Here is a 25,726-nt window from a genome sequence, read left to right as displayed (position 1 = left end):
GAAATTGTGTTAGATGTAAATATAAACGGAATACAATGATTTGCAGATCCTTTTCAAGCCATATTCAGTTGAATATGCTACAAAGACAACATATTTGATGTTCAAACTCATAAACTTTATTTTTATTTTTTGCAAATAATCATTAACTTAGAATTTCATGGCTGCAACACGTGCCAAAGTAGTTGGGAAAGGGCATGTTCACCACTGTGTTACATGGCCTTTTCTTTTAACAATACTCAGTAAAGGTTTGGGAACTGAGGAGACACATTTTTGAAGCTTCTCAGGTGGAATTCTTTCCCATTCTTGCTTGATGTACAGCTTAAGTTGTTCAACAGTCCGGGGGTCTCCGTTGTGCTATTTTAGGCTTCACATTTTCAATGGGAGACAGGTCTGGACTACAGGCAGGCCAGTCTATTACCCGCACTCTTTTACTATGAAGCCACGTTGATGTAACACGTGGCTTGGCATTGTCTTGCTGAAATAAGCAGGGGCGTCCATGGTAACGTTGCTTGGATGGCAACATATGTTGCTCCAAAAGCTGTATGTACCTTTCAGCATTAATGGCGCCTTCACAGATGTGTAAGTTACCCATGTCTTGGCCACTAATACACCCCCATACCATCACACATGCTGCCTTTTACACTTTGCGCCTATAACAATCCGGATGGTTCTTTTCCTCTTTGGTCCGGAGGACACGACGTCCACAGTTTCCAAAAACAATTTGAAATGTGGACTCGTCAGAGCACAGAACACTTTTCCACTTTGTATCAGTCCATCTTAGATGAGCTCAGGCCCAGCGAAGCCGACGGCGTTTCTGGGTGTTGTTGATAAACGGTTTTCGCCTTGCATAGGAGAGTTTTAACTTGCACTTACAGATGTAGCGACCAACTGTAGCTACTGACAGTGGGTTTCTGAAGTGTTCCTGAGCCCATGTGGTGATATCCTTTACACACTGATGTCTCTTGTTGATGCAGTACAGCCTGAGGGATGGAAGGTCACGGGCTTAGCTGCTTACGTGCAGTGATTTCTCCAGATTCTCTGAATCCTTTGATGATGTTACGGAGCGTAGATGGTGAAATCCCTAAATTCCTTGCAATAGCTGGTTGAGAAAGGTTTTTCTTAAACTGTTCAACAATTTGCTCACGCATTTGTTGACAAAGTGGTGACCCTCGCCCCATCCTTGTTTGTGAAAGACTGAGCATTTCATGGAATCTACTTTTATACCCAATCATGGCACCCACCTGTTCCCAATTAGCCTGCACACCTGTGGGATGTTCCAAATAAGTGTTTGATGAGCATTCCTCAACTTTATCAGTATTTATTGCCACCTTTCCCAACTTCTTTGTCACGTGTTGCTGCCATCAAATTCTAAAGTTAATGATTATTTGCAAAAAAAAAAAGTTTATGAGTTTGAACATCAAATATGTTGTCTTTGTAGCATATTCAACTGAATATGGGTTGAAAAGGATTTGCAAATCATTGTATTCCGTTTATATTTACATCTAACACAATTTCAACTCATATGGAAACGGGGTTTGTACATGGTACCTTATGTAACCGATTTCCCCACAGTAAGCTCCTTTTTAGCCGAAGTTAGTTTGTTGTTACGGTCTTGTTCGCCTCGTTGCATTTCCCGCACTCGACTGAAGGCTTCAGTTTCAGATGCTGGAAAAAGTTTGTTGTGCTGCTGGCTTTTTTGAAGCAAACTTTGCAGCGTGCAGTCATCTGTTCTTCAACTATTGCCGCAAAACTAAACTACTGACACTACTAACACTTTTCTTTGGAACAAATGTCTCGCTCTCGTTAGCATTAGCCAAGTTTTGCTAGGTGTGTGAATGTTTGTTAAAGGGGAACATTATCACAATTTCAGAATGGTTAAAACCATTAAAAATCAGTTCCCAGTGGCTTATTATATTTTTCGAAGTTTTTTTCAAAATTTTACCCATCACGCAATATCCCTAAAAAAAGCTTCAAAGTGCCTGATTTTAACCATCGTTATATACACCCGTCCATTTTCCTGTGACGTCACATAGTGAAGCCAACACAAACAAACATGGCGGAAAGAACAGCAAGCTATAGCGACATTAGCTCGGATTCAGACTCGGATTTCAGCGGCTTAAGCGATTCAACAGATTACGCATGTATTGAAACGGATGGTTGTAGTGTGGAGGCAGGTAGCGAAAACAAAATTGAAGAAGAAACTGAAGCTATTGAGCCATATCGGTTTGAACCGTATGCAAGCGAAACCGACACGACAGCCAGCGACACGGGAGAAAGCGAGGACGAATTCGGCGATCGCCTTCTAACCAACGATTGGTATGTGTTTGTTTGGCATTAAAGGAAACTAACAACTATGAACTAGGTTTACAGCATATGAAATACATTTGGCAACAACATGCACTTTGAGAGTGCAGACAGCCCAATTTTCATCAATTAATATATTCTGTAGACATACCCTCATCCGCTCTCTTTTCCTGAAAGCTGATCTGTCCAGTTTTGGAGTTGATGTCAGCATCTGCTTTGAGTGTCGCAGGATATCCACACATTCTTGCCATCTCTGTCGTAGCATAGCTTTCGTCGGTAAAGTGTGCGGAACAAACGACTGACCATTTCGTCGGCTTTCCCCACACCCTCGTATTTTGAACAAATTTCGTCCAATTTCTTGCCACTTTCGCATCTTTGGGCCACTGGTGCAACTTGAATCCGTCCCTGTTCGTGTTGTTACACCCTCCGACAACACACTGACGAAAGTGGATTGCTTGTTGTGACGTCATCGCTCCGAGAGCGAATAATAGAAAGGCGTTTAATTTGCCAAAATTCACCCATTTGGAGTTCGGAAATCGGTTAAAAAAATATATGGTCTTTTTTCTGCAACATCAAGGTATATATTGACGCTTACATAGGTCTGGTGATAATGTTCCCCTTTAAGGAAATGGGTGGGCTGCGGAAGCTATTTTAAATTAAAGCTGCAAGCAGCATTGGTCGGGCCCGCATATTTGGCAGGTGCTAGTCCTAAGTGTCCCAATACTTTTGTTCAGTTTTCGTCATAAGTGTCCCAATACTTTTGTCTACTTTTAGTCCGAATTCTCCCAATACTTTTGTTTAGTCTACCTACCTTGTCTGCATTGTGTGGGCACGCTGGTGCTTCCTGCTTTTAAGCATCCATCTTGAAAAAACAGCAGCATCAGCGCAGCGGCTCTTTGAAGGGTCATAAAATCAAAACCGGAGCCGGTATTAAAACTCTTTCGATAACTTTTAATCAGAAGGGTTCAATCTCTCTCCTGTGCTAGTTTGAAGCCGACATGACAAACGTGCTCAGAGGAGATAATGTTTGAAAAAAGGTGACTGTTTTTACTAAACTTTTGTTTTGAAGGGGGAATAGCAAGCTTCTTGTAGATTTTTTGCTGGGGGTTGTCAATTTATGAAATGTAGGTCTAAGTGAGACCTACGGAGAGGATTTTTTCATGTCTCTCCGACCTTCCCAGTGGGAGTTACAGGCAGTTTTGTCATTTTTCTCTTCCGAGGAGCAGTTTTTTCTCCGTTTTATTCAAAAATTGCTCTAGAGCGCAATTTTTAAATTTGGGGTTAGGTTTTTTTATTAGATCACAATTTTTGCCAGTCCTGATGTGTGCGTTCAGTTTGGTGAGTTTTGAAGCGTGTTAAGGGGGTCAAATTGCAGCTCAAAAAGGCAAAAGGGACTGTTTTTAGTACTTTTTTTGTCTTGAAGGGGGAATTGCCAACTTCCTGTTGATTTTTGCCCGAGGATATACAATTATGAAAACTAGGTTTAAGTCAAACCTACATAGAGGTTTTTGTTTCATGTCTCTCCGACCTTCCTAGTGGGAGTTACAGGCAGTCTAGTTTTTTTTTTTTCCTAGGGGGCGCTAGAGCGCAATTTTGAGTTTTGGGGTTCGTTTTTTTTATTAAAAGACAATTTTCGCAGGTCCTGATGTGTGAGTCAAATATGGTGAGTTTTGAAGCATGTTAAGTGGGTCAAATTAGTGCTCAAAGAGGCGGCGGAAGAATAATAATAAAAAAAGAATTAAAGCTGCAAGCAGCGTTGTTCGGGCCTGCGTATTTGGCAGGTGCTAGTCCTAAGTGTCCCAATACTTTTGTCTACTTTTAGTCTGAAGTGTCCCAAGACTTTTGTCTAGTGTACCTACCTTGTCTGCATTGTCTGGGCATGTTGGTAATTCCTGCCTTTGAGCAGCCATCTTAAAAAAACAGCACCGCAGCAGCATCAGCGCAGCGGGTCTTTGAAGGGTCATAAAATCAAAACCGGAGCAGGTATTAAAAATCCCATCTATACTTTTAATCACAAGGGTTTTATCTCTCACCTGTGTTAGTTTGAAGGCGAAACGACAAACGCGCTCAGAGGAGATAGATTTTGAAGGAAGGTGACCGGTTTTTACAAAAAAATTGTTTTGAAGGGGGAATAGCAAACTTCCTGTTGATTTTTGCTGGGGGTTGTCAATTTATGAAATGTAGGTCTAAGTGAGACCTACATAGAGGTTTTTGTTTCATGTCTCTCCGACCTTCCCAGTGGGAGTTACAGGCAGTTTTGTCATTTTTCTCTTCCGAGGAGCAGTTTTTTCTCCGTTTTATTCAGAAATTGCTCTAGAGCGCAATTTTTAAATTTGGGGTTAGGTTTTTTTATTAGATCACAATTTTTGCCAGTCCTGATGTGTGCGTTCAGTTTGGTGAGTTTTGAAGCGTGTTAAGGGGGTCAAATTGCAGCTCAAAAAGGCAAAAGTGACTGTTTTTAGTACTTTTTTGTCTTGAAGGGGGAATTGCCAACTTCCTGTTGATTTTTGCCCGAGGATATACAATTATGAAAAATAGGTCTAAGTCAAACCTACTTAGAGGTTTTTGTTTCATGTCTCTCCGACCTTCCTAGTGGGAGTTACAGGCAGTCTAGTTTTTTCTTTTCCTAGGGGGCGCTAGAGCGCAATTTTGAGTTTTGGGGTTCGGTTTTTTTATTAAAAGACAATTTTCGCAGGTCCTGATGTGTGGTTGAGTTTTGAAGCATGTTAAGTGGGCCAAATTAGTGCTCAAAGAGGCGGCGGAAGAATAATAATAAAGAAAGAATAAAACCTTAGAAATTCAATAGGTCCTTATGTCCCATTGCATAAGGACTCCCTGTGGGAGTCCTTATGCAATGGGCCATGCGGGCCCTAAAAATGGTTTGCAACACATAACTGTAATTTATGAATAAAATCGATGTATCGCACAGGCTTACAGCATATATGGCAATACAGATTTTCGGCCATATCGCCCATCCCTCATGCATTTGACCCAATTCCCAGTTTGATTGTAGCCTCAGTGCAGCAAGGTGATGCATTTGTATGCTTTATTCTGTGCAGTCATGATGACAATAGAAGGGGTTGTGGCGTTGAAGCGGCGAGTTCTCAGGTCACATCCGTCTCACACTGAAGAGAGCGGCAGATTGAATTGGACAGGCGCAGAGCTCAAAGACCAACAGAATCATGAACTAGACAACAACCAACTGACAAATGATATTATATTTTGACGGCGTATTCTGACTGCTGATGGATAGGTGAGGGGGTGATGCTGGTAGGAGCCCTTGCACCTCGAGCAAGGCAGCGGTCTGTCTGCACCTGTCTCAAGCATTAACCCGGTCAACTGGGATGCATTTCTCCGTAGACCGAGGGCCATTTCACAGGCATCAGGAGGAGGATGCCATGGTGAGTCACGGCCAAAAGAAAAAAGACCCCTGCTGTAATGGCCCTGAGCTCATGGCAGATGTTACAGGACAGTGTTGTGTTTATTTGTCCCTCCCTTGAGGATGCACAACAAACAAAAGCTAGTTGTGTACAATCAGCTGTGTCTGAGAGCTTGCACAATAAAGGGAGGTTGGCTTTTAATGGATGTGGCAAATGTGACTATGACAGAAAATGGACAGCTTGGGGGTGGGGGGGGGTATGTTTTCATCTTGCTTGTCTTGTAGTCACAGAAGAGTGGCGATTTAGAGGTTTTAATGGAAGCGTGAATAGAGGAGAGGAGACTGGAAGCCTTCAGTGCACTGTATATGAGTGCACACACGCACGGGTGAGTCACCAGGAAAAAAAAGAAGTGAATGAGTGACGCAGTGTGAGTGTGTTTTACTCTCAGTGTGCTGTTTCAACACCACATTGATGTGAGAGCGTCAACATTCTGTTCAACAAACTTCAGCATGTGCTCAGACTTAATAGCACTAGAAACAAATGTGATCTTACAGCAACATCCTGTGGGAGGTCTGAGACGTGGCCGCAGTTCCCTGCTCGTAGCATTTAGACCTTAAAGTCGCACTGCATTGACTTCCAAGGCCATGTCACCCATGTTTGAGTTAAATATTCAGCATTTCTACATCTGTTTGTAAACCCTGCACAATTAGCAGATTTCATCACGACATGAGAGGTGTGTTTTAAGTCATATCCTCTGATGTGGGCTTTAACGCTTAATCACCGCTCTTTTCTGCTTAGGCCGTCGGAGCGCTCAGGAGAGGATGTGGATATTATTCTGACCAGATTGAGAGAGGTCAAAGCCTTCCACAAGTTTCCACCTCCCCTCTTGCTGCAGATTTGCACCTGTGCCTTCTATGAATGTCTGGAGAAAGGCATCACATGTATGTACACACACTCCATCTTTTAGCAAGGACAGTAAACCATGATACACTATGTCATACATGTGAGTACATTATGTCATAAATGTGAGTGCACTATGTCATACATGTGAGTACACTGTCATACATGTGAGTACATTATGTCATAAATGTGAGTGCACTATGTCATACATGTGAGTACACTATGTCATACATGTGAGTAGACCAGTGACGTGCGGTGAGGTTGATGGCTGGTGAGGCACTGACTTCATCACAGTCAGATTTACAAACATATGAACCCTAAAGAGTATCTTATTCACCATTTGATTGGCAGCAGTTAACGGGTTATGTTTAAAAGCTCATACCAGCATTCTTCCCTGCTTGGCACTCAGCATCAAGGCTTGGAATTGGGGGTTAAATCACCAAAAATGATTCCCGGGCGTGGCGCCGCTGCTGCCCACTGCTCCCCTCACCTCCCAGGGGGTGATCAAGGGGATGGGTCAAATGCAGAGGACAAATGTCATTACACCTAGTGTGTGTGTGACAATCATTGCTACTTTAACTTAACTTTAACTTTACACATACAAACTGTAGCACACAAAAAAGCACATTTAATTAAAAAAAACGTTATTATGGTCTTACCTTTACTTAGAAATGAAGTCCATGCACCGCAACTAAAGCCCTCACTTCAACTTTCCACGTGCAAGATTGAATCTATTTAAAAAAGTGTAACCGAGGGTTTATAAATGTGGCCTATACTGTATGAAACTACAAAATAACAAACACGGAGGCTCCAGTTTACACGAGGGCCACTTTATTTACCTTCTTTCAAAAACCTCCGCAACGTGACATCACTTCCGCTCTTAGCGCCTTCAAAATAAGAGCTCAAGGCATATACTGTATAACAGCGCATAACAGGAACTTAACATCACAAAGAGGAAAGCCCATGAAAATAGGTTACAAAAGTTATTTAATAAGGAGCCAAAAAGTGCAAAAACAATAATGTTGGTGTTGGAGGAGTTGTGAATTAGGTACACCTGCAGTTTGCAGGTGTATCTAATGTTGTGTCCCTGCAGTCATTCACAACTCCTCCAACACCAACATTATTGTTTTTGCACTTTTTGGCTTCTTATGAAATAATTTTTTAAAATAGATTCAATCTTGCACGTGGAAAGTTTAAGTGTGGGCTTTAGTTGATATAACAATTCTACGGCGGGGGTGCAGGAGGCGAGCCTCAGCCAGTGCGTCTTTTGCAGCCGTTTTATGATCGCTCAGCGCAAGAAATACGTTACACACATACAGTTGTTGACAAAATACACTGTACATTATATACCTCAGCTAACTAAACTATGGAAATGTATAATATAATTCATATAGCAATACGGTCTCACTGCACAGCAGGCCAGCAGTTAGCCGAGTCATTGCGCAATCCATGTTGAGGCACTGAGTGACGTGCCTCGACTGGCTGCTGTTCACCGCACCGTCTCTTCTCAGTATTTGAACGGCAAATGTGAAAATTCAGCGATTTTGAATAAAAATAATCTAAAACTGGTGAAGTTAAATGGAAAATAACTTTATAGTATAATCACTGGATACATATAACAATTTAATTTTTTTTTTCTTTCCATGATGGCAGGTGAGGCCCCGCCTCACCTGCCTCTAGTGACTGCATGTCACTGGAGTACACTATGTCATACATGTGAGTACACTATGTCATAAATGTGAGTACCAGCAAACATATCTTCTCTAGGGACTGTTTCACTTGAGATGACTGAATTGTGACAGTTTGAGGTGCAACTACAGTACATCTATGATATCCTCCTGAGAGAGTTGTTTTTAGAGTTACACAATTCAGAAAAAATAGCCCTGTTATCCACCAATGTCCACCATGGGTGCCTGGTGGCATGCATTGCAGGTCTCTACAACCTTGTCTAGTTTGACTCTAAAAAAGCATTTTGCAATTACCGCTTCTTCCCTCAAGAGGAAGCAGTCTATAAAACGGTTGATGAACTGGACATGTGAGCTCGGGATGTTCCGATCACGACGATATGCGGCTCATTCTGATACCGGTCGTCCATGGGTGAGATCAACCCATACCAATACCGATCACATGTGTTAACTGTACATTTTTTTAATTATTTATGATGATTGCTATTGACAGTTTAATTCAACACAATATTCAAACCAGAACTTTATTCTCTTTTATTATATACAATTGTATTTTGAGCAATATTTGAGCAAAACAAAGTCGATAGTAATAGTGATGACTGTGGTAAACAATTAGTAACTAGACAATTAGTGCTACTGTTTTGAATTAATTTTTTTTTTTTAAACCGTGATTGATAGCCGCACTTTGATAAACTCAGAGACGAACTGGCGCTAGCTCGCTAGTTTACATGCTAACATTAACGTCTTTCCCAATTAGGAAAGGACATACTCCAATCTAAACTTATATAAACACATTTCTGTCTGGAGAAGTAAGCTATTTAATTGTGCACATTGAACCTACAAGCTGTGCGCTCGTCTACAGAGTGATCAGTTTCATCATCATCGGCGGTCACTCGAAAGAGTATGACGATCCTCCTGGTAGGGGTGTATCCCTTTATGGAGGATGCCTGTGCGTGACTTAGTTTAACGTGGGGAGACTGGTGCACAGATAGTCACCACACCATCCTTGACAGAATGGGGTCAGGGTTCAGTGGCATGGAGTCCAAAACGACTGGGGACCCTTTTCTGCTGCAGCCTTCTTCCGCCATCGCAGCTGTTGTGGTAGTTCTTAAATCTACCGTCTTCCGCCTGCTCCGCCGTTGAGGTCTTCACCGTATCCCTGGCTAGGGGGCAGTCAGGTACTAGGCCTTTGTCAAGGGCCACCTGGGGTAACAGGTTAACCTCCTAGTGCCCCAAGACCCCATAGAGGAGCCTCCACTGCCGGATGCACTTTAACGTCATGCCCAGGATCATACTGGAGGAATATGACAGGAGGTGTTTGGACGGTGCATTCAAAGACTGCTGAACAGAGTAGGACGCCACATTGCACATTTGCACTAATGGAAGCTGTTTAATTGCACTGATACTTCAGACTCAAACTACCTTTTCTCTGTTTACCTGCGTACTGTTTTATACTGTGTATTTATACTTTTACTTTGTGCTATTTATGTGTGCACCCACGCAGCTGCTCTCCAAATCTCATTATACACAGTATCATGACAATAAAGGCTTTCTATTCTACAACGTACAACAAAACACTTATCAGGGGAGCATTAGAAAGACAAAACATGCCAAAAAGTGTGCTTTCTAAAAGTGGGTCTATTTATTTGGGTTATTTAAAGGTTGTAAAGATTTCAGTGTCTGTATAAGTACTTTTAGCACACATTCAACAATACCGCAATAATAATGATAACCATGATCTTTTTCCTCACAATAACAATGATGACATTTTCATATCGTTACATCTCGAGTCAATAGTACACAATAATTATACAAAAGCGTAAACTACTATCTGCTACTCATTAAAACACTTCGGTTTTTGTCCTCCAAGTTATCCTGAGTTATTCCCTGAGTTTGTAAACATTAAGAAAAAAATAAAACGATTTTGAGATAACAATATCGACCTGATCCCCATAGTATCAATCATATACTGATATTCCTTTAATATCAGCACCACCAATTTATGGAATTGATTTTTTTCAATGCATTCTAAATATATAAATATAAGTCTGCTTACAGCAGAGCCAATGGGAGGTCCTCTATTTCACCCATAAAATCCAATAAATAACCATTTAAAAAGTGCCAACAATACTCCATTTACATTTTGTGACTTGAATATTAACAAGAATTAGTGATATTGTTATTATAAATATTAACAAGAATTAGTGATATTGTTATTATAAATATTAACAAGTATTAGTGATATTGTTATTATAAATATTAACAAGTATTAGTAGTATTGTTATTATAAATATTAACAAGTATTAGTCATATTGTTATTATAAATATTAACAAGTATTAGTGACATTATTATAAATATTAACAAGTATTAGTGATATTGTTATTATAAATATTAACAAGTATTAGTGATATTGTTATTATAAGCGCTAACGCAGACAAACTATTTATAATGGTGACATGATCATTACATTTGTCCCTATGTTTACATCATGGAGTGGTCTGATGCTTCCTTGCTTCCCTGCTCCCTGTAAGTTTATTGTAGATCATAAATCATGCAGCTCACCTGGAAAGTCGATGGCTGAGGACGTAGTCCGACAAGTTGGTACACTTTGACAGCCGTTTAGGACCCGATACTGGCGAGAATGACACAAAAAGACGCTCGGTCTTTCCCGCCCCCCCACCCCTGTATCTTTGCGAGGATTATGAGATGACATGGCACCCCAAACCATCACTGATGGTGGAAACTTTACACTAGACTTCAGGCAACGTGGATCCTGTGCCTCTCCTGTCTTCCTCCAGACTCTGGGACCTCGATTTCCAAAGGAAATGCAAAATTTGCTTTCGTCAGAAAACATGACTTTGGACCACTCAGCAGCAGTCCAGCTGGTGTCGGTCCACTCTGTTTCCTGAGATCCAGGGTCAACGCAGCCGTCTACCAGCAAGTTTTAGAGCACTTCATGCTTCCTGCTGCTGACCTGCTCTATGGAGATGGAGATTTCAAGTTCCAACAGGACTTGGCGCCTGCACACAGCGCAAAATCTACCCGTGCCTGGTTTACGGACCATGGTATTTCTGTTCTAAATTGGCCCGCCAACTCCCCTGACCTTAGCCCCATAGAAAATCTGTGGGGTATTGTGAAAAGGAAGATGCAGAATGCCAGACCCAAAAACGCAGAAGAGTTGAAGGCCACTATCAGAGCAACCTGGGCTCTCATAACATCTGAGCAGTGCCAGAAACTCATCGACTCCATGCCACGCCGCATTAACGCAGTAATTGAGGCAAAAGGAGCTCCAACCAAGTATTGAGTATTGTACATGCTCATATTTTTCATTTTCATACTTATCAGTTGGCCAACATTTCTAAAAATCCCTTTTTTGTATTAGCCTTAAGTAATATTCTAATTTTGTGACACACGGAATTTTGGATTTTCATTTGTTGCCACTTCAAATCATCAAAATTAAATGAAATAAACATTTGAATGCATCAGTCTGTGTGCAATGAATAAATATAATGTACAAGTTACACCTTTTGAATGCAATTACTGAAATAAATCAAGTTTTTCAAAATATTCTAATTTACTGGCTTTTACCTGTATGTGGTGTATGGTGACATGGACTAAACATATCCACATATATATGGTGTATGGTGACATGGACTAAACATATCCACATATATATGGTGTATGGTGACATGGACTAAACATATAGAGATATTAATAAAAGGCCATATCGCCCAGCCCTACGTGGTGATGTGTTTTTGAAATGAATGCACCGCGTATGCTTAAAATGATCAAACTACATAATATTAAATGTTATTATAAATGTTACTACATTACATATATACTTACAGCATGTATATAAAACCCTAAAGGAGGTGTTTTTTAAAGGCTCTATTGGCAGAATTGAACGGCTCCATTGCAAACAGACTTCTGATCACATTTATTTAATATTTAGAATACATTAAAATAAATAAAAATCACATCCATCGTCTTGTCTCTCATAACGATTGTCAACGATTCCCCCAAAAGTGCAGTTCCCCTTTAAGATACTAAGGAATGCAGTATATTTGCCATAATAGAGGTGATTGTGATTAGTTTAGTGGAGCGGCTCCACACTGTGTATGGAGACACACAATTAGCTGTGAGCTGCTTGTCAGCCATAGAGGATCTGTGTTTGTGATTGGCATTAAAAGGCTTTAATCGCCCGATCACATATTTTATGGGGAAAATCGGTGGCCGATCCCTCAGCACATCCCTAATGTGAACAACATCCATCATTAGTTCCTGCTCAGTTGAAGGTGTTTTCTAACATGTGCTTACAGTGTTTCGACAGGGAGACATCGGCACCAGCTGGTACGCTGTTCTGTCTGGCTCTCTTGATGTCAAAGTGTCTGAAACTGCCAACCACCAGGTGAATATCTCCGAGTCCAGACCACACACACACACACACACACACACACACACACACACACACACACACACACACACTAAAGCCGTCACCTATGACTTTAGTGGCCTCTGATGCTGCTCTTCTGCATGAGCTGATGTTTCCATGCTTCAGCATGCAGGCGTGTGCAAATGAGGCCAGGTTGTATTTGGAGAGAAATAGACATAGGAGAGAAGACAGGAGATTTGTTCCACTAAAAAGGGCTAAGATAGAAAGCCCATCCATTTTGAATTGTCATTTTGCGTTCCTGTGTCAATATTTGAAAGGACAACTTTCTATAGGATTTAGAATATTTTTAGGATACAAAGTGAAGCTCTTTCCAATTAGAGATATTTACAGAGAAATGTGATGAATTTACATAAATGACCATTTATTAATTTGAGGCACTTTTTGGATGCAAACACTGAGGCAGTGGTGTGTCGTCAGGACCAGCAAGACCTTCTCTGCTGGCCTAAATCACCACAAATCATCATCATAATTAAAGATAAAAGTAATTATGTATTTATGTTCCCTAAATATGTAAAAGTATTCATATTCTCTTCATGTCATATTATGTGCTGTTGTTTTTACTTTATAGAGTTTGTATCCAATCAGGATTCAGCTAGCTTATGTTGCCATGCTGTAGCAAATCTGCCCGGGTCCTTCAGATTCAGCAATGCTGGCGTCCGTGCACTGTAAGTGAAGGGGGACATACAGTTGATAGACAGTTGCCATAGCCAATCAGATCACAAGTTGTTGTCAGTACCTAAGGCAGATATAGATAGTGATGTTATGAGCCAGGTAACATAAGAACTCAGTTTAGGTTGTTGAATGTAGACATGCTGGCAGCTGGATGTTATTGATGAGCACGCTGTGGAGTAAACTTGAAGAAGTCAGCCAACACGCCTCGTCTGCATCTTTTATGATGAGACAAGACAACACATATATTTGCAAGGCCATTTTCAAGAAGGATATTTAAAGAGAAACTACAAACCCTGTTTCCATATGAGTTAGGAAATGGTGTTAGATGTAAATATAAACGGAATACAATGATTTGCAAATCCTTTTCAAGCCATATTCAGTTGAATATGCTACAAAGACAACATATTTGATGTTCAAACTCGTAAACTTTATTTTTTTTTTGCAAATAATAATTAACTTAGAATTTCATGGCTACAACACGTGCCAAAGTAGTTGGGAAAGGGCATGTTCACTACTGTGTTACATGGCCTTTTCTTTTAACAACACTCAGTAAAGGTTTGGGAACTGAGGAGACACATTTTTGAAGCTTCTCAGGTGGAATTCTTTCCCATTCTTGCTTGATGTACAGCTTAAGTTGTTCAACAGTCCGGGGGTCTCTGTTGTGCTATTTTAGGCTTCATAATGCGCCACACATTTTCCATGTCTGGACTACAGGCAGGCCAGTCTAGTACCCGCACTCTTTTACTATGAAGCCACGTTGATGTAACATGTGGCTTGGCATTGTGTTGCTGAAATAAGCAGGGGCGTCCATGATAACGTTGCTTAGATGGCAACATATGTTGCTCCAAAAGCTGTATGTACCTTTCAGCATTAATGGTGCCTTCACAGATGTGTAAGTTACCCATGTCTTGGGCACTAATGCACCCCCATACCATCACACATGCTGGCTTTTCAACTTTGTGTCGATAACAGTCTGGATGGTTTGCTTCCCCTTTGGTCCGGATGACACGATGTCGAATATTTCAGCATTCAGAGTTCTGCAGCTCGTGCAGACCCGCAGACATGAGCACATCACCCCTATATTAGCGTCCCTTCACTGGCTCCCTGTGCATTATCTGATCAATTTTAAACTCCTTTTGTTTGTTTTTAAATGTCTAAACAACCTCGCGCCAACCTATCTCTCCGACCTCCTTCAGCCTTACTGCCCCACCCGATCCTTAAGATCAGCCGATCAGCTGCTGTTGACGGTCCCTGACACAAGGCTGAAGTTTAGAGGTGACAGAGCTTTCGCCATTGCTGCTCCCAAGCTCTGGAACGACCTACCTCTGAGTGTTAGACAAGCCTCCTCTCTTCCTGTTTTTAAATCTCTCTTAAAAACATACTTTTATTCCATGGCTTTTAACACTGAGTGATATCCATCCTGCAATGGCGCCCCATAATACACCTGCTGTGAACCTGTTTTTATGTTTTTATTTATTCTATTTTATTTATTTATTTTTTATCATGTTCTGTTTGTGTTATGTTGTGTTTGCTCGGTACTCGTATTATCTTTTAACCTGCCCATTGTACAGCACTTTGGCCACCCCTGTGGTAAATTTTAAATGTGCTTTATAAATAAAGTTGATTTGGTTTGATTTCCAAAAACAATTTGAAATGTGGACTCATCAGACCACAGAACACTTTTCCACTTTGCATGAGTCCATCTTAGATGATTTCAGGCCCAGAGAAGCCAGCGGCGTTTCTGGGTGTTGTTGATAAATGGCTTTCGCTTTGCATAGTAGAGCTTTAACTTGCACTTACAGATGTAGCGACCAACTGTATTTAGTGACAGTGGGTTTCTGAAGTGTTCCTGAGCCCATGTGGTGATATCCTTTAGAGATTGATGTGGGTTTTTGATACAGTGCCGTCTGAGGGATGGAAGGTCACGGTCATTCAATGTTGGTTTCCGGCCATGCCGCTTACGTGGAGTGATTTCTCCACATTCTCTCAACCTTTTGATGATATTATGGAGCGTAGATGTTGAAATCCCTCAATTTCTTCAATTGCACTTTGAGAAACGTTGTTCTTAAACTGTTTGACTATTTGCTCACGCAGTTGTGGACAAAGGGGTGTACCTCGCACCATCCTTTCTTGTGAAAGACTGAGCATTTTTTGGGAAGCTGTTTTTATACCAATCATGGCACCCACCTGTTCCCAATTAGCCTGCACACCTGTGGGATGTTCCAAATAAGTGTTTGATGAGCATTCCTCAACTTTATCAGTATTTATTGCCACCTTTCCCAACTTCTTTGTCACGTGTTGCTGGCATCAAATTCTAAAGTTAATGATTATTTGCCAAAAAAAATTTTTTTTATGAGTTTAAACATCAAATATGTTGTCTTTGTAGCATATTCAACTGAATATGGCTTGAAAAGGATTTGCAAATCATTGTATTCCGTTTATATTTACATCTAACACAATTTCCCAACTCATATGGAAATGGGGTTTCCATATGAGTTGCTCAGCTGTCCATGAAATGTGAGTTCAGATATTTTATTTCTTTTATTTTTCACGTTTAAAATGTTTTTTGCCATTTTAATTTTGACATTACCACATAAGATATGTTTTAATTGCTGATGCGGGTTTATTGATTTTTAAATGTGCCAGAAAATAACCCATTTTGTACAATGCCCAGTAGTGTGTAAATGTGTTCCTGTATAGTATTTCTCCAGGAATGGTCATGTGGGCACATAAATGATTGATTGACTGATTGATTGATTGATTGAAACTTTTATTAGTAGATTGCACAGTACAGTACATATTCCATACAATTGACCACTAAATGGTAACACCCCAATAAGTTTTTCAATTTGTTTAAGTCGGGGTCCACGTTAATCAATTCTTGGTACAAATATATGCTGTCATCATAATACAGTCATTTTGAGAGGTCATCATTGAAGTCGGACATCACTGAAGGCCTATGTGGGAAACACACGGCCCGCCACTGCATTTAGGCCTTGTGTTTTGTTTACTACAAGTAGAAGCTGCAGATCCTTCACTCTTGTTGTTCAACGTGCTGCATGCTGTGTTGTAGGATGCAGTCACCATCTGTACGCTGGGGATCGGGACAGCCTTTGGGGAGTCCATCTTGGACAACACGCCGCGTCACGCCACCATCGTCAGCAGAGAGACCAGTGAACTGCTCCGCATCGAACAGAGGGAGTTCAAGAGCCTGTGGGAGGTGAGGCGAGTGAAAGTTGGTGTGATGTGAGCTGAGATGTCCCGAAAATGCTTGACATGAGACGTTCAGACAAGCCTTTTTTGGAAGATTTCCTTCACCAGATTGTACAACTTCCTAAATAGCTACTTCTTGCATGTAGCAATTTCTGAGGATTGAAAGAAAATGTAACAAAAACGGCAACAATGAAACAAACAAAGTATTGATCCATGGCTTTATTGTTGCGTCGCTGGGTTCTGTCGTGTTTGTAAAACTATAGCTGCCTCCTTTTTGAGCTTTGGTTTCCCCAAGGCCTCTGCACTCACAAGGTTGCTTGTCCTTGACAGAGCAGCTGCTCCCACCATAGATTCACAGTCACCATGCAGGCGTGGCCATCCTGCTTTTATTTTGCTGCATCCAAATCCATTTTGTTAAAAGGTGCAAAGCCGCTGGCCAAATCCACTGTTTCTAATGTTTTTAAAGGCTGACGAGCACCAGAGGGTATATCTTCTGAGTCTTGCACTATTTGTGTTGGCTGTCCATGAGAAGTACATATCTGTGGCTTTTTGATTTGTCTCTGAAAAACTCATTTTTGTTGTTTTTCAGATACAGAACAGACAAAAAAACACACATTGGGCCTAGTCTACTACAATCCAAATACCGTGCGCTAAACAGCGTGTGCAAACTACAAAACTCTATGCACTATTAGTGGGCGTGTTGTGTGTGATCTACCAAGACTGCATGTACAATTGAGAACTGCTGCAGACCAGCCTATTTAAATGAGATTTTTGCGCGTACTACACGGCCGTCACCTTCATTTACTTATTAAATCATTTATAAACGACTGCATTTTCTCCGACTTAAAGGGGAACTGCACTTTTTTGGAATTTTGCCTATTGTTCACAATCATTATAAGAGACGAGAACCCACCAGTGCCTCTATGGAAATGCCCCCCTCTACCTCAAAGAACTGCTCACCCCCAAATCCTCCACACGACACTGTCAAGACTAGGACCATGGCTTGGTTTGTTCTCCCGAGGTGCAAGTGATTTGGACCAGATGTGGCGTGAAGGTGAATACATGATTTATTTAAACACTATAACTACAAAAAAAAGTACAAACGAAAAGCGCGCACAGTGGCGGAGAAACGACTTGGCTATGAAAACAAATACTTGCACAAAGGCAGAAACTATGAACAACAAAAAACACTAACTGTGGCTTAATAAACAAAAAACTTACTTGGCATGGAACCGACATGAAAAAAGAGCAGCAAGGGTCTTAAGGGTGTGTGGAGAGTGTGCAGAAGCATAAATGCGGGATGTCGTCAGAACGACAAACTGAAAACAATGAACTTAAATACTATAGACATGATTAGTGAAAGCAGGTGCGTGACTCAAAACGTGAAACAGGTGCGTGACGTGACAGGTGAAAACTAATGGTTGCTATGGTAACAAAACAAAACAAAAGTGCACAGAAAGTCCAAAAACAAAACCGAACATGACTAAAACAAAACATGATCACACAGACATGACAGACACCTCCGCTCCGGACAGGCTAACCTCCTCCAACCTCCGAGGTCAAAGCTACGAACAATGGGAGACCGGGCTTTCTGCTCCGCCGCTCCCAGTAAGTGGAACGCTCTCCCTGACCACCTGAGGGTACCACAGACTGTGGATGCTTTTAAAAAAAGGCTTAAAAATCCTTCTTTTTAAAAAAGCCTTTTATTTTTAGATATATGAGTGCTAGTTCTAGCTATTAGGCTGTTCTAGTTTTTATTTTTATTATCTTTTTTTTTTTTTTAATACACTGTAGCACTTGAGGTTGTTTGCTCAATGTAAAGTACTTTTTACAAATATAATCTATTATTATTATCAAGAAGGCAAAAGTAGGTTTTTTGGAGGTTTTTAACATGTAAAAATTGGTTCATTCTCGGTGGCTAGCAATGCAGCTAATGTTAGCAACCAATTCTACCTCTCAATACTTCATTTATGTTGTGTAACCTGTATAAGAACAAACTGTAGCAACATTGTTATAGTAAGAGTGAACGCTGAGGAACTATTTCTAGCGTACTAACACATCGCCATGCTACGGTATTAGCCATAAAAGCTAACTACGGCAAGAGATAAGCTAGCTTCTACTACAACACGAATCGCATTTGAGTGTGTAACACACAACACTGTGATACAACACCTATCTGTACTGAGTGACAAATCATATTAGTATTATTTCATGTTTTGTTTGTACACATCATGGATGTTGTCATTCATCCAGGTCATTCTACTTTCTCCACATTTAATATCTTCATTTTTGTTATCATCTCTGTAGTGTCACCACTTTGTGAGATTTGCTGAAGAGAGCAGGTGTGTGATGCTATCATTGTGTTTGTGCACACTCTATTCCAGGACATAAAACCGGAAAGCGAGCCTGGGGTGCTTGTTTCAGTCACTCTGCAGCAAAAGGCTCTTTTGTGTCTAGTCTTTGTGCGTGTGTGGCAAAGACTAGAAAGGCAGCCGTGTGTTTGAAGGCAGGATAAAAGAAACCAGCGCTGATGCACGCCAAAATGACACAAATAAAACAGGAAGTAAATAAAGGGTTGTTTTTAATACCTTTTGTTCTATACAAACTCATTTGTATAGAACTAGAATTTGTATAGGGGCGGTATAGCTCGGTTGTTGGAGTGGTTGTGCCAGCAACTTGAGGGTTCCGGGCTCGATCCCCGCTTCCGAAATCCTAGTCACTTCCGTTGTGTCCTTGGGCAAGACACTTTACCCACCTGCTCCCAGTGCCACCCACACTGCTTTAAATGGAACTTACATATTGGCTTTCACTATGTAAAAGCGCTTTGAGTCACTAGAGAAAAGCGCTATATAAATATAATTCATTCATTCCATCCTCTGTGCCTTTCTTACACCTCACATTTATGTTGGTGGCCACTTCTGCTCTCTTGTGTTGGCCATGTTGGGCCTTTATTTCTCCTCTCTCTTACGCCCCTCTCCATCCTCATTACCCCTTTTCATCCCCCTCTCCCTCCACAGCATCTCAGTAATGCAGCGACTGGGATTACGGTGGTAGCCTGCACTGGGAGGGATCACCATACCTGCCAACCTTGAGACCTCCGATTTTGGGAGGTGGGGGGCGGGGGGCGTGGTCGGGGGGGGGGGGGGGGGGGGGGGCGTGGTTAAGATATATATATATAAGAAATACTTGACTTTCAATGAATTCTAGCTATATATATATATATATATATATATATATATATATATATATATATTTTATTACATATATATATATATATATATATATATATATATATATATATATATATATATATATATATAAATAAAAGAAATACTTGAATTTCAGTGTTCATTTATTTACACATATACACACACATAACACTCATCTACTCATTGTTGAGTTAAGGGTTGAATTGTCCATCCTTGTTCTATTCTCTGTCACTATTTCAGAATACACACATTATACAAATATACATTATAAAATCAATAAGAAAACGGGAGCTCTATTTTGGGAGTCTGAATTAGGATCAGAAGTTCCTATATAAACATTGCGCAATCATGTCGCCTTTTTGTATTGATTACTGCAGCTGTGCACTGGATTCATTCACAAATATAAACTACAACTCACAAACACTTTAGAGTTAGGCTCCACCATCAGAATGTGTACTTAAACTTATAAAGATCACATGGATATTATTCAGTGAGTTGATTCACCAAAACTAACCTGTTATACAGGAGGAAAAAGCACACAGGACGTTTCAATTGTTCACAGACTGGTCGCGCTCATCAGAATGACAAGACACTTCCGGTCTGCAGGTGATAGCATTCAATTGGGAAGAAACGCCCTACTGCCCCCTACTGACCAATGTGAATACTGATAAATGTGTAATGACAGCTCCAAAAACGAATTCAAACCACAAAATAAAATAAATAAATCAACACAAAAATGTGACACATTATGGGTGGGTCACATATGCATGTACAGTAGATGGCAGTATTGTCCTGTTTAAGAGTGTCACAACATTGCTGTTTACGGCAGACGAACTGCTTTACGGTAAACGAATACTTGACTGCTGTTGTTGTGTGTTGTTACCGCGCTGGGAGGACGTTAATGAAACTGCCTAACAATAAACCCACATAAGAAACCAAGAACTCACCCTCGATCATTAGCTGTTTATATTGTGGGAAAGCGGACGTGTGAACAGGCTGTCAACACGTCACTCAGGTCCGCATGGAGCTGGAAGGGGCGTGGCCTCCAGCGCCGCCTGAATTTCGGGAGATTTTCGGGAGAAAATTTGTCCCGGGAGGTTTTCGGGAGAGGCGCTGAATTTCGGGAGTCTCCCGGAAAATCCGGGAGGGTTGGCAAGTACGGGGATCACTGTGGTAATGCACTGGGATCACTGTGGTAATGCACTGGGATCACGGTGGTAACCTGGGAGAGAAAAGTGCTTTGCTTCTTGGCTGGGATGTAGCATCTGGGAGAGAGAGAGGGGGAGAGAGAGAGAGAGAGGGCGAGAGAGAGGGTAGTGTAGTGCAGGATGCAATCAGGCGGCGTGTGTGAAAGAGCACAGTGCATCTCTCCCAGGTCCCACATTGAGACCAAATCAGGGTGTTTCTTCAGGTAAGTGTGGAGCCTCGCCTGCAGCTGTGTGCTGATGTTATGTGGACTACTTGTTGATGCATGGCTGCTTGTGTGCACATCTGCTGAGAGTGTGCTCACAACGTAGCTTGTTAGTATTGACCTTGTGCATTTAGCCTGTCTGCTAGTTGTTGTGCATCGTAATGATCTTGGCTACACAAAGAGCTTTGTTTGGACACACAGTAGTAAGTAGTGTCTGCTTGGCAGTCCAATGGATGACGCTCAGCAAAGCAGGTCACTTTCTTTAGGAAGCACTTGCCATAAATGTCTTTCTGTCGGGTTCTTTATCCTCAACTTAGGTACTGATGTTGATTTTATGGAAATACAGAGAAGCCTGCATACAAATGTTTTGACACCTGCTTGTGTGTGTTTGCTTGTTTAGAAGCATCGGCAAAGCCTTGCTGGACTGTTGGCCCCCCCTTATGGAGCCATGGAGAGTGGATCCAACAATGACCGTGAGTAAACAAGCACCCGAATGAAAGACACACTCAATTGGGGTCATCAACAGGCTGCCCGCAGGCCAAATCCGGCCTGCCCAAGTAAGGCTGGGCGATATATGGAATATACTGGATATATCGTGGGTTTGTGTCTGTGAGATATAGAAAATGACTATATGGTGATATTGGAGTATACGTTCTCACACAGTTGCTTTTAGCTGCTGGCATTACACTACACACACTCTTTCTTGTCTCTCCTTCTCACAGAGACATAAAACAAGCGCACCTTCTTACATACGTCACATAGGTATACGCCCTCGCCGAGCAGAGAGGTAGCGGCATGGGTAACATTAGCTGTGGTGCGAGTGGTAATACGAGAGAGAGAAGTTGCAAATCTGGTAACAAATGAAGGAATAATAATTAATTCCCAAGAAAAACAGCAGGGGGTCCATCGTCTGGCGGTGGTTTGGCTTCAAGCGGGAAGATGTTGAACAGACAACAGTAATATGTCAAATATGCGGCTAAAGCGTTGCTACAAAAAGTAACATTACTGCTAATTTGTAGCATCATTTGAAAAGTCACCTGCTAGAGAATGAAGAGTGCTTGAAACTCTGCATGTCAACATCTCCGTTCAGTGCCACACCCACAAAATGCCCAAGCAACCATTTCCACATCAACACCGTATGAAACAAATAGTCAACAACAGAAGGAGATAACGTCTGCAGGAACCTACCACATAGTGAAGGACATACACGATTTGATTTCCTATTATGCAGCTCATTTTTATTTGACACTTATTGAAATATCTTGTGTGACATCATGCACAAAAGTGCACTTTATTTGTTTTAAACTATTGTAGTGGCCTTCTGTACAAAAAGTGCACTTTAATTGAGTGTTGTTTTGATATGTCATCTTAGTGACATCATGCACAAAAGTGCACTAATAGCTTGTTTTAAAATGTCTCTGACAATCTTGCACTTTCTGTTTGGAAATGACATGAATGTTTGTGCCACTGCTTAATAACTCTTTAATAAATACACTTTTACTTGTGATTTCCCTCTCTGCATGAGAGTTTAAAAGTAGCATATATTAATGCAGTATGAAGAAGAATGTTTTAATGTAGACACATAGACACACAGGGGTCGGCAACCTTTACGAGTCAAAGAGCCATTTTGACCAGTTTCACAAATTAAAGATAACAATGGGAGCCACAAAAAAATTTTGAAATTTAAAATGATATAACACTGAATAAAAAGTTTTTTTTTTTGCTTTGTGCTATGTATAAACCAGGGGTCTCAGACACGCTGCCCATACCTTAACATGAATGGCGCTTGTCAGCGTCGTGCGTGCTGTGATGGTACTCAGTGGCCTAGTGGTTAGAGTGTCCGCCCTGAGATCGGTAGGTTGTGAGTTCAAACCCCGGCCGAGTCATACCAAAGACTATAAAAATGGGACCCATTACCTCCCTGCTTGGCACTCAGCATCAAGGGTTGGAATTGGGGGTTGAATCACCAAAATGATTCCCGGGCGCGGCCACCGCTGCTGCCCACTGCTCCCCTCACCTCCCAGGGGGTGATCAAGGGTGATGGGTCAAATGCAGAGAATAATCTCGCCACACCTAGTGTGTGTGTGACAATCATTGGTACTTTAACTTTAACTTTAATATAGCACCCACTACAACCAGCGTGCCTGATCAGCTACACGTTGTATGGAGCTTCCGCTTGCTCACGTAAGTGACAGCAAGGCATACTTGGTCAACAACCACACAGGTTACACTGACGGTGGCGGTATGAAAAAAAAACTTTAACACTCTTACTAATAATGCGCCACACTGTGAACCCACACCAAACAAGAATGACAAACACATTTCGGGAGAACATCTGCACCGTAACACAACATAAACACAACAGAACAAATACCCAGAATCCCATGCAGCCCTAACTCTTCCGGGCTACATTATACACCCCCGCTACCAAACCCCGCCCACCTCAACCTACGCACAGAGGGGGGGGGGGGGGGGGGGGTGATGTGTGAGGGAGCAGGGTTGGGGTGGGGGCGGGGTTTGGTGGTAGCAGGGGTGTATAATGTAGCCCGGAAGAGTCACTGCTGCATGGGATTTCTGGGTATTTGTTCTGTTGTGTTTATGTTGTGTTAAGGTGCAGATGTTCTCCCGAAATGTGTTTGTCATTCTTGTTTGGTTTTGGTTCAAAGTGTGGCGCATTATTAGTAAGAGTGTTAAAGTTGTTTTATATGGCCACCGTCAGTGTGACCTGTGTGGCTGTTGACCAAGTATGCCTTGCTGTCACGTACTTGTGCAAGCAGAAGATGCATACTGCATAACAAGGGGTTGGGCTGGCACGCTGTTAATACAGATTGTAGAGGGCGCCAAATGCTGTACCATCATGGCACGCCCTTATTATGACTGCAATGGTGAATTCGGAGAATATTAATCCCGGGAGTTTTTTGCGAGAGGCACTGAAATCCGGAAGACTCCCGGGAAAATCGGGGGGGTCGGCAAGTAAGCTGCTGAGCCGCATCAGAGTGATCAAAGAGCCGCATGCGGCTCCGGAGCCGCGGGTTGCCGAACCCTGGTCTAGAGAGAGGATAATCCAACAACTGTTGGTGTGTCAGTATTGTCACAGTCAGTACTCAACACGTAGGAAGAGGGCGGATCCATACATAAGCTGGCGGTGTCAGTACCATAGATCTAGTCAGACTAGATCTGACCAATCTAAGTCTATGAGCATGAACTGATGAACTATACTTGGATGAGAGGACAGATCCTCTCTAGACTACATCTGACACTTAGATTGGTCAAACCTAATCTGACTAATCTAAGTCTATGATCATGAAGTGATGAAGCCTACTTGGATGAGAGGTGAAACATCTTCTCAGACAAACCAAACAGTTGAATTAAAATAGCTTGATTTCAGAATCAGAAATACTTTATTCCTCTCAGAGGGGAAATTGAGCATCTGATGAGGACAATGTATATTGACCAACATATGAGGCAAACGTCACAGTAAATATGGCAGAATTAGCTAACATTTCATGTGTTGTCCTAAGGACGGCACCATAAAAACACACATGTATATCATACATGCATTCAAATAAATATTGACAATAAAACAACATAAAATGAACATATGGGTACAAGACTGGTTAGTCTTTAACTAGAAGTTTTTTCTGAAAGTAGAAAAGTTGACACAGTTATTAATAGGGCTGTAACGGTACATGTATTTGTATTGAACCATTTCGGTACGGGGGTTCCAGTTCGGTTCGGTTCGGAGGTGTACCGAACGAGTTTCCACACGGACATATTAAGTAGCGTAACGCACATTGTGTAAACAATGCACAACACATGGCATGCTAGCAGCTAACGGGCTAGGATAGACTGACCATACGTCCTCTTTTCACCGGACATGTCCTCTTTTGCGGAGCTGTCAGGGCGGAGTTTCTTAAATGCCTCAAATGTCCGGCATTATGAGTTAGGGTTGCGTGTATTTTCAATGTACGTTCAGGGTTAAGAAGGGGTTAAAAACAAAACAAACAGCAGCATTGGTGAGGGAGGGGCAGAGACAGAGAGAGAGAGAGAGAGTTATGATAAACGCGCATGCGTCGCCAGGCTCTGCTTTTTATCCATAGATTTATCACATTTCATTTTTTATTATCTATAGCAGGGGTGTCAAAAGTGTGCCCCGGAAGCCATTTGCGGCCCACAGCTAATGTTTTAAAGGCCCACGGCACATTCTAAAAATACTATTCAAATAAACAAAAACATAACAAAAGTGAAATAAAAAAGCTTAAAGGTTAAATGTAAGTTGCAATGTTGACTAATAAAACAAAGCTGTTTTTTTTTTCTTTCAAACTGTCATTGCTCAAAACATAATATTGAATCAAAATCAATGTTATTATGAATTATTGACCTATCCAAGGTTCCCATTACTTCACATCAAATATTACACTAAGACAAATATTTTTGGTGGAAGATTTTGCAAATTTGGTAAATAAATAACCCCAAAATGTATATTTTGTTGTTTTCT

At 41.4% G+C, this 25,726-nt stretch overlaps 1 protein-coding gene across 3 annotated transcripts in view; it reads left to right on the top strand.

Annotated features, from left to right (window-relative positions):
• Positions 1-25,726, top strand: part of LOC133618398 (rap guanine nucleotide exchange factor 4-like) — a 78,978-nt gene that overhangs the window by 7,229 nt on the left and 46,023 nt on the right. For all 3 annotated transcript variants that reach the window (XR_009817298.1, XR_009817299.1, XM_061978723.1), the window contains exons 2-5: positions 6,483-6,625; positions 12,590-12,678; positions 16,469-16,615; positions 21,629-21,701. Coding sequence is in view for 1 of the 3 variants with exons in the window: in XM_061978723.1 (XP_061834707.1) it covers positions 6,483-6,625; positions 12,590-12,678; positions 16,469-16,615; positions 21,629-21,701 (452 nt within the window). In the remaining 2 variants the exon portion in view is untranslated. The remainder of the gene's footprint in view (positions 1-6,482; positions 6,626-12,589; positions 12,679-16,468; positions 16,616-21,628; positions 21,702-25,726) is intronic.

This window comes from Nerophis lumbriciformis, linkage group LG19 (assembly GCF_033978685.3).
Source record: "Nerophis lumbriciformis linkage group LG19, RoL_Nlum_v2.1, whole genome shotgun sequence".
Taxonomy (NCBI): domain Eukaryota; kingdom Metazoa; phylum Chordata; class Actinopteri; order Syngnathiformes; family Syngnathidae; genus Nerophis; species Nerophis lumbriciformis.
This window is presented reverse-complemented; position numbering and strand designations above follow the sequence as displayed.